Consider the following 9,521-nt stretch of genomic DNA (forward strand, 5'->3'; position numbering starts at 1 on the left):
CCTCTGGGTGCCTCTGGGTTGTTGCTGTTTTGTTCAGCTGGGATGGATGAATGGCAGGCACTCGTCGCATCACCACGTTAGAATTCGCATACTTGCTTCTCCTTTATCTCTTCTTGAGGTAATAATGGCTATTCTTGCCGACGGAAGCCTTCCTCACTCCACGGCTAAAAGGTCGTACCGATCTATGTCTTAATTGGGATGGCAAGTCTGTCTTGTGAGGGAAGTGGATGTGTCTTGCGGCCATAAGACAACCATGGCAGGCACTTGCCGCACCACCAAATTTGGATCTGGTTCGTACACTGTCTTGTTGAGCTTATAACGCTTGTTCTTGCCGAAGGAAGCCGCCGTTTCTCCACGGCTTTGTTTACAGTCGCACCGATCGACTAGTATATCGTAATCGTGAAGTGCACTGTCCCGCAGCCAGCAGACAACCGTGGCCTCCGTTGTTTCCCAGTGCGACGACATGGGGCAAATAGAACTTGGTGTCCAACATGATGTCGTCGGGACGTACTTTGTCGTTGCTCCATGGGACGAATTCTGCAAGATCACTGTTCCCCGGCATTCGCGGAAGTGCGACGTGTGCCCATGGAAGTGACCAAGGGCAAACAGCACTTAACTGCACAAACTTCCGTGGTTGTTCGAGTAGTTGGGTGGCTGCAAGGCTGCCACCGTTTCAGGAGAAGTAATGACTGGAATGGAGTGGTAATACTAGTCAATTTTCATTGAGAATCCGACCAAGACGTAGATCTCCGAGTTGGTTAGAGCCTGGTCGCTGAAGTTTTGTCCCACTTTTTGCCATCACTGCTTTTTACGGATAATCATTATTCGGATTATGCTTGGTTTTGTGGTCGGTGAAGCCATTCCTGCTTTTCGTGGTTGGAGATACAATGGACACATTTGGTCAGGTTGTCGTTGCCGTCGCTGCTGTGGTGTGTGGTGTGTGTTTGTCGGTGGCCTCTGGTGGGGTGGCCTCAAAATACAACGTGTTGACCTTAAAGCAAGTTGACTTCGACATCATGCTTGAGGATCCTCAGTACAATCAGTGGTTTCGGGACAATCTGCGTTGTGACCAGGCAGCGTTTCATCGTTTTGTGGAGTGGTTGCGCCAACATTTACCTCAAATCAATAAACGTCGTTATCCCCATTCCTTCGAGAAGAAAGCTACTGTGTTGTTGTACTTCTTGGGCTCAGAAGGTGGATATCATGAGACATCTGCAGCGTTTGGCATGGCAAAGACGTGGTGTATTGAGGTGGTGACATTAATTGTGCTTGCTGTCTCTAAAAATGCTCAACAATGAATACGCTTGCCGTCCAGCAATCATGAGTGGCAATTCATTGAACATGGATTTTACAAATGCCAAAACCTCCGTAGCGTCGTTGGTGCAGTGGATGGGACCCTTATTGACATACAAAGACCACGGGATTATGATGGTTTTTACAACAGAAATGGGGACCCCTCTTTAAACATCCAAGCACTGGTGGATCATCGTATGGTGTTTTTGTCCGTGGATATTCGACCGGGGTCAATTTCAGACATGAAAATTTGGAATGTGTCAAAACTGGGGCAAACAATTCTACGTGAAATACCAACTGGCAGCAACATAATTGAGGACTCTGGATACACTTTGCTGCCTTGGCTATTGACACCGTTTATGCCGCACGAAGAAGGTGGGGCATTGTTCAAAATTCAAAGGCAATTCAACTGCCGATTGTCGAGCACACGTATGCCTGGCGAATGCGCCTTCGGTCGTTTAAAGGAACGGTTCCGAATTTTGAAAACTGTCATGAACGAAAAGTCGCTGGACCACACAGTTGCCATCACGACATGCTGCTTTGTTTTGCACAACATGTTCATTCACTTCAATGATTGTCATTTCTCTCAGCCGTCGCGTCGCCGCGATCGCAACCTGTATGTTCAACCCAATGATGAGCAAGACACAGAAAACAAAATCGTTTATTCGTCGCACTGCTTAAGTCAAACGAAATGGAATAACCAAGACTTAAAGCAATATCAATGTGAGTTTGGCAATTGTAAAATTTAACAATGAGATTTTGACACTTGTAATGCTACTTCGACAATGACACTTAGACATTGCGACTTCAACAATGAGACTTTGACAATTAGAATTCGAAAATTGTAAACTGTATTTACTTATCCTTTTGAGCCACCAAATGGTTTATGAGCTGCGCCATCGTGTCCGACTGTCCCTGAATCGCACGCAAGACATCGTTCAACGTTGCTCCCGATGGTGGAGCAGGCACCGGAGCCTGCGTCGCTGCCATGGATGTTCCCAAGTGGAACAATCCATCATTGATGGCCATATGACCAGCTTCTAAAGCCTCACTGTGTCTCTTCGGTTTCATTGCCTTTATTTTTTTGGAGGTCGTGCGTACGACTTGTCGGTTTCAGAATCCGACTTCAACTCTTGTTCTTGCTTGATTTCATTTTCTATGAATATATTTCCATTGCAATAAAACAAAAATACATATATCGTTATAAACCATCAAGAGTTTTACTGGGCTCGACCAATGCTTCGTCCGTTGACATCAATGACTCTCGCTGGAAGCCTTTTTTGTCGCTCCAATATTCCATCATTACGTCGTAGTGCAGTGGCAATGCACTAGCTGTACCATTGCCAGTCTCGCTGGGACTCCAAGGTTTCGTCAATGCCCATGCGGCCTTCATTTTCAAGAACTATAAAGCGAAAATATACAATATATAATGGGAGTTTATACAGATACTACAGCTTACCTTGTCTTGTACTTGAGCAACGGAAAACTCTTTCTCCGTCGACATGCTCAACTCCACCGCCAGCATAACCTACGCTGCCTTCTTCTCGGCGTTGTTTTTCGAGTCGAAACGCTTGGCCAACTGCGACTTGTACCGAAGTCGGAACAATTCATGGACACTCTTGTCGTCCCAAAGCGAGCCTCGCTTTGGGGTGTCGACCGACGTGCGCTTTGCGCGTCTGGCCTTCTTGGCCTTTGGTGTTAGTTGCGCTATGTACTGAGTGTCAGTATACGTTGAAAGTAGACATTGTAGTTGATACCATGGGTTTCTACATCATGCGTATGAGCGTCGTCGTCATCACTCATGGGTCAGTCTGCAAATTGACTGTAAAGCAGGAATGGCTGGTACAGGGCAGGAACGTCAGATCCCTGCCTCAAACCAAATTGTCAGGCAGGAACGTTATGCGGATTTCGGATAAATTGACCAATCAAATTGATTTTATCCCAGCCTGAATTTCAAAAAGCTGGAATGGATTACTCAGCGACCAGGCTCTTAAGAGACGTTGACAACTCGGGTGTGGAACAAAGAATTCTTTAGAGAACGTATCGGTATTACAATGAGTGACGCCGAAGAGCAGTCCCTCAGTCGCAAGTCTCGGTCGCCGGAGCGCGACGATGACGAAATGCGTACGACAATGCGTGGTCGTGAACGCTGGCGTTTCAGCGGGCCATTAGGTTCACCAAGAACTCAGCGATAGCCGATCAACCAGATGCCGTGGTTTATGGATAAGGTTGGGATGGCGTCAAGATGGACGCAATCGGCTGCGCCGAAGTCAGCAGCTGACGTGCCGCTGCCGGACGAACCTTCTGCCGCGCCGAGTGCAGCAGAAGATGTGGACATGGGCCAGGACGAGCCCATGAGGGTGTTGAGCGCCCCGGCTTTACCGCAACCGCCTGCTTACAAGGGATCAACAAAGCCTGAGCGGCGTGTGTTCATCATCCGGGAGTATCAGCGATACGCCTCGCAAGCGATGGCGTTCAAATCTATCGACCTGTTGGCGCTTGTATGATCCTTTTTTTAAGCGTCGCAGCGCTATGTTCGACTTCGGAAGGTCCCCAAGCGATGTCACGTAAGAAGAGTGGATCGGTTGGTTCAAGCAAGCCAAAAACGAGGAGCCTTACAAATTGGATGCGATGAAGAAGCGCCTGCAGGCTGCAGTTCAATTCGACACGAAGATCCTCGACGCCAACAGTCGAGTGAGTCGAATGCTCGACAACCTGATACGAGTGCTCGAGGCAGAAGGCCAAGAGTGGGTCCTCGATCAGGAGGGCAAGTTGGTGGCGAGTGACATCACCGACGCTCTCAAGCCTGCGCCACTACAAGTGGCTATGGCGAAGCAGTTGAAACTGCATCGCAACAAGAACACCAAGACAGACTTGTTCGAGTACGTTATGTTTTTGCGCAAGTTTGTTGCTGGCTACCAGCTGTACGGTGGCCTCGAAAATGAGAAACCGACGAAACCCACGGTAGATGAGCCGCGGAAGGGAGATCATCGACCCCGTCCTCGTCGCAACCATGCGCAGGACGAGAAACCAAGTGGCGCATCAACTGCGTCGTCTGCTGCGCGTGTGGAGAAGGGAGAGCCGTCGGTACGACCCAAAATCAAGTGCCTGAAGTGCCAGTCGACGGCACACCTCGTGCGTGATCTCCCCGGCATCCGCGAGGCCTAGGTGAAGAAACTAATGGACGACCTCTATCAGGCACGGCGTCGAAGTGTGAACTCAGTAAAGAGCCCGAAGGAAGCGAACAGCATGGTGTGCCGAGCTACTGTGGATGACGTGTTGGCTCTCCCAGGTGTGCTGATTGACCCCGGTTCCGACGAGACGTTGGTGCCGGAGGGTGTTGCTGGCGCTGGAGCGCCACGGAGCTCGCCTCAACGCGGAGACGAATCCAACCCTGACGTTGAAGCCATACAGAAAAACAAGCAAGCCCCTCCGCGTTGCACGCCAAATACAGTTCAAGACTGTGACGTTGGAGACATCAACCGGCCCACTAGTCTTGCGGGGACTTCAAGCTTGGGTCGAAGAAAAGATTCTAGAAGTTGACGTACTCATCGGACGTCCCATCATGGAACATCTTGGGTTTTCAGTTTTCGCCATGTTAATCGACGCGTTGAAGCAGCGCCGCGTCTGGAATGTGACCGACGTTGGTGTCGTCGGACATGTGTCATCAAGCGTGAGTCGACTGCAAGCGGCTCTTTAAGACCCTGACGATGACGTTTACGCGGAAGACGTTGAACCTGCACGACTTGGTCGCTTGCTTTAAGGACGAAATGAAGTTGGGATTTATGCTACGACGAGTGCGATGGAGAAGATCGCCGACCCAGACGGCGAGATAAAGCGTATTTTGGATGGGAAGGTGCTGGAGGCCGTTGACCGTGGCCTCTCCGCCGCGCAAGAGGACGAGCTGCGGCGAATTCTGAAACGTCATGTCGGAGTCTTTCGACTTGATTTCGGTCGCGAACTGCCCGTTGACGTCGAGCCGCTGAAGGTTCGGCTGAAGGAAGTACATAGCGTAGCCGTGTCTGTCAAGTGTGCGATGCGCAGCTATCCACCGGCCCACATGGACTTCCTGAAGAAGCATGTGAAGAGCTCGAGCCTGGCTCGTTTACAGAAACAATCGTGCGACATGGGTGGCAGCGCCGCGAATCGTGGCGAAGAAAACTCCGGGCGAGTACCGGATGACGATTAATTCTCGCCCTATCAACGCATGGACGATTCCCATGCCGTGGCCGATGCCCAATTTAGACGCCGCGATGGCGACGTTGTAGGCATGAACGTGTTCTTCACACTCGACTGACTCAAGGGCTACTGGCAGCTCCCGCTGCACCCCTCGTGCCAGATGTGGTACTCGTTCATGACATCATTTGGGGGGTACACGCCTACGAGAATCCTCATGTGTCAGACGGACGCCGTAGCGTTCTGTCAGACCGTCGTCAACCAAATGTTCGGCGAGTTGTTGTACGCTGGCGTTTTGGGTTGGTTAGGCGACCTCCTAGGGTATGCGGACAGCGTGGACAAGTTGATCGTCTTGTTGGACAAGGTGCCGGCCATCTGCGAAAAGGTCCGCCTCAAGTTGCACCCAAGAAATGTGATTTCTTTCTCAAGGAAGCTATGTGGTGCGGAAAGGTGATCTCCGCCGATGGAGTCGCTCATTCGCCTGAACGTGTTCAGGGTTTGTGTGCGTTGGAGACGCCTGTGACCGGCGCCGACCTGCAGCAATTCGTATGTGCAACGAATTGGATGCGTAGCTCGATCCCTAACTACGCCGAGTTGATCGGACCGTTGCGGCAGCTGTTGGATGTGGCGGCGAAGGCCGCTGGCGGGTCGAAGAAGACAGCGCTGGCGCGCACCAAGCTTGCGGCAGTTGGATGGGCGGCCGAGCACGACGACTGTTTCGCGGCTGTGAAGGAGACGTTGCAACGAATGGTGCCACTGTCACACCCGTCGTCAGACTAGATCATCTGCCTCTACACCGATGCGAGCGAGACGCACTGGGGTGCGGCGTGCACCCAGATTCCACCGCAAGACCTTGGCCTGCTGGTTAATCAACAACGGCACGAGCCGTTAGCGTTCTTGAGCGATGGATTTGGTGAGCCAAGCGCGCGTAGACCAACAGTCGAAAAGAAGCGTTTGCAATCGTCGAATCTTGCAAACGGTTGGAATACCTTTTGCTGTGTCAGCAAGGTTTCCATCTATTCGCGAACCCTCGCAACTTGCTGTACATCTTTAACCCCTTGGGTTACAACAGCAACATGGCCCGCTACCAAGCTCACAAGCTCCAACGTTGGGCCATGGTCATGACATCCTTCCCCTACACGCTCGAGCATGTGGCAGGAGAAGACAACGTGTGGGCCAAGTTGTTGAGCCGCTGGGGTGCGGCGCAAATGCCAGCTCGAGTGTCACGAGTGCGACAACTTGTCGTAGTGTCGCCCCTGCAAGACAACGATTTCACCTGGCCAACTGCGGCGACAATTCTGGAAGTGCTGCAACCTGCAAGATCAACAGCCGGAGAACATGCCGTTGAGGACGGCGTGACATGGAGCGACCATGATGGGTTTTTCCTGACCGTTGGGGGGGAGATATGGATCCCGCCTGGCGGTCGACTTGCAACAACGAACTTGTATCACTGCCCACCAAGGCGCCGCCGGGCATCGAGGCGTGGACGTGACGACACAAGGCGTTGTGGAACGCTTCGACTGGCCCAACATCAAGGAAGACGTTAAAGCATTTGTGAGCAGCTGCTTGCACTGCCTTTGTGTGGACGGCACGATGGTGCCGAGACCGTGGGGTGCTGCTTTGCATGCGGAGCAACGAACTCATTCACTTCGACTGGTTGCAGCTGCCGCCAGCCGAAATGGGTTCGAAATACTTGCTTGTTGTGAAGGACGACTTGAGCGGATTTTGTCGTTAGTTTCCATCCGCGGCAGCTGATGAGGACAGCACAGTTTATACCTTGATGGATTGGTTTGCCACGCATGGTGTTGTGACGACATGGGTGTCTGACGGCGGAACACATTTCAAGAATGAAGTCGTGGCGAAGATTAAGAAAATGATCGGAGCCCACCACCACATCACAACACCGTACACACCGTGGGCGAACGGCACGGTAGAAGTTGTAAATCGACTTGTGTTGCGAGGGTTGAAAACCCTCACGAGCGAAATGAAGCTGCGCCCGGGTGAATGGCCTCGCGTGTTGACGCTGGTGCAAAGTGCATTGAACCACCAGCCAACCAACCGGCTTGATGGAATGTCTCCGGTGACAGCGTTTTAAGGTTTGCCGTCGCCTCCACCACTGTCTGAGTTCGTACACCCAAGAACCAAAACGGTTTTGTCAGTCGACTGACTTGCAACGGTTCGACAGAAGCACATGACCGAGTTTCGGTCAGCCTTGGACAAAATTCATCGCAACGTGGCGGCGAAAAGCGAAAAATTACGCCATCAGGCGCGGGGACGACGCTCGAAAATACCGCTTGTGATAATGGCAAGTTTGCGCTTGTTGATAATGCTCTACTGGGCAAAGTCGTCAAGATTCCCAACAAGTTAGCCCTGAACTGGAGAGGTCCATACAGTGTATCACGTATCGAGTCAGAATACGTGATGGAAATTCAATAGCTTGTTGAACCATTTGCGACGTAGTTCCACCACGCCAGCCGGCTGAAGTACTCTGTGATTCTGCATTGGACGTGGCCGACGACTTGAAGGAAAACGCGGCGTTCGGTGATGAAGGCTTCTTCGTTGAAGCCCTCCTCGGCGCTGCAAGGTGCGCAGAGGGCAAGTACGAAGTGCGCGTCAAGTAGAAGGGCCTTGAAGAAGAAGAAGCTTCGTGGGAGCCCGCCGCGCAGCTGTACAAAAACATTCCGTTTATCTTCCATCGGTGGGTCATGAAGCACGCCAGCAATGGCGCCGTCAAGGCGATACGTGATGTCTTGGAAGCAACCCTGGGTCGCCCGTTGTAGGGAGGGTGATCCGCGGCATTCGCGGAAGTGAAACGTGTGCCCTTAGAAGTGACCAAGGGCAAACAGCACTTTACTGCACGAACATCCATGGTGGTTCGAGCAGTTGGGTGGCTGCGAGGCTGCCACCGTATCAGGAGTAATAGTGACTGGAATGGAGTGGTAATACCAGTCAGTTTGCATTGCGAATCGGATCAAGACGTTGATCTCCGTGTTGGTTAACGGACGTTAACAACGCGGGTGCGGAACAATCACCATCGAATTCTGCATTGACATCACAGCGAAATATTAGCCTCTTCATAACTGACCATGACCGGTCCATACCACAAGATTGGGCATGAATCGGACATAAACTGCAGTCTGAACGGAGCTTTACGGGTCCCATTGACACGGTTGGTTCCCCAAGGAGCTGCATGGCTGCCTGGGTCGTACTTTTCTCGGCTGAGCCACGATTTCACCAACACGTGCAATGAGCGTGTGTTGCTGATGGGCGAGACGGATGGATATATTGTGCTAGTGGCATTTTGGTTTGTCCCAGTCAGTGGTTTCGATTAAGTGCGATTGTGACCCTTTGCTGTGGACCCCAACTGTGATCACTTGGCCGTTCACCATATCGAGAACGTTGTGTTTGTTAACCTGACTTTGTCATCGAGGTCGTCGGTCACGAACTCGTGCAAAGGAAAACAGAGAATACTTTAGCTGTCTTTTAGACAAGCTAGCACTTTTGAACTTAGGACCTTACCGTTGTCGGAGGTGGGCATGACGTGGACGTGGAGGTCGATGGTAGCCCACGTGGGGACTCACCCAGCGCGCGCTCGAGGTCTAGTCGTTCTAATAGTCTCGTGGCCGGCGCGAGGGGAGCTGACCGAACTGTTAACCGTTGAGCCAGAAACCACCCGCCCGTGCGACGAGACGGTTGCTCCCCGCAAGGCCGTCGCCAGCCGGTGCCGGTCAACGAGGCATTGACGTATGGTGGACCATCCGGGACCGTGCTTCCTGTGTTTGGAGGTCCTACTGGGACTACGTTGGCGGTTGTCTCTAAAGATGTGGATACGGGCGAGGACGTTATTTTCATAACCCTCCTGCTCTTCCAAAGAACTCGATACAGTATTCAAGGGGTTCACGAAAAGAGAGGTTTCCATTTTGTCCGTTCGTTTCCTGTTTCGCTTCCCACCGTATGTTTTATGAAACCCTACCAAAACCGTTAAGGAAACTCGCCAAACTTGATTGTCATTCTTTTCCCACGACCCTCGGAAAGGAATTCATTCTTTTCCC

General features: G+C 51.7%; 3 protein-coding genes across 3 annotated transcripts; 2 read left to right on the plus strand and 1 right to left on the minus strand.

The window, feature by feature from the left end:
• Window positions 1-2,700: 2,700 nt before the first annotated feature.
• On the minus strand, window positions 2,701-3,161 carry H310_07191 (hypothetical protein). The gene is made up of 2 exons (XM_008872533.1): window positions 3,051-3,161; window positions 2,701-3,000 (listed from the first exon to the last, which is right to left on the minus strand). The coding sequence occupies exons 1-2, from the start codon at window positions 3,094-3,096 to the stop codon at window positions 2,822-2,824; spliced, it is 225 nt and encodes a 74-aa protein (XP_008870755.1). The 5' UTR covers window positions 3,097-3,161; the 3' UTR covers window positions 2,701-2,821.
• Window positions 3,162-3,924: 763 nt separating this feature from the next.
• H310_07192 (hypothetical protein) lies at window positions 3,925-4,993 on the plus strand (the record flags this gene model as incomplete). Its single annotated transcript, XM_008872534.1, has 4 exons — window positions 3,925-4,257; window positions 4,315-4,380; window positions 4,462-4,729; window positions 4,788-4,993. The coding sequence occupies 4 exons, from the start codon at window positions 3,925-3,927 to the stop codon at window positions 4,991-4,993; spliced, it is 873 nt and encodes a 290-aa protein (XP_008870756.1).
• Window positions 4,994-5,095: 102 nt separating this feature from the next.
• On the plus strand, window positions 5,096-8,090 carry H310_07193 (hypothetical protein; the record flags this gene model as incomplete). The annotated part of the gene is made up of 8 exons (XM_008872535.1): window positions 5,096-5,464; window positions 5,597-5,854; window positions 5,965-6,219; window positions 6,474-6,666; window positions 6,718-6,891; window positions 6,971-7,065; window positions 7,133-7,151; window positions 7,930-8,090. The coding sequence occupies 8 exons, from the start codon at window positions 5,096-5,098 to the stop codon at window positions 8,088-8,090; spliced, it is 1,524 nt and encodes a 507-aa protein (XP_008870757.1).
• Between the last annotated feature and the right edge of the window lie 1,431 nt (window positions 8,091-9,521).

Source organism: Aphanomyces invadans, assembly GCF_000520115.1.
Source record: "Aphanomyces invadans strain NJM9701 unplaced genomic scaffold supercont1.13, whole genome shotgun sequence".
In the NCBI taxonomy this organism is placed as follows: Eukaryota; Oomycota; class Saprolegniomycetes; order Saprolegniales; family Verrucalvaceae; genus Aphanomyces; species Aphanomyces invadans.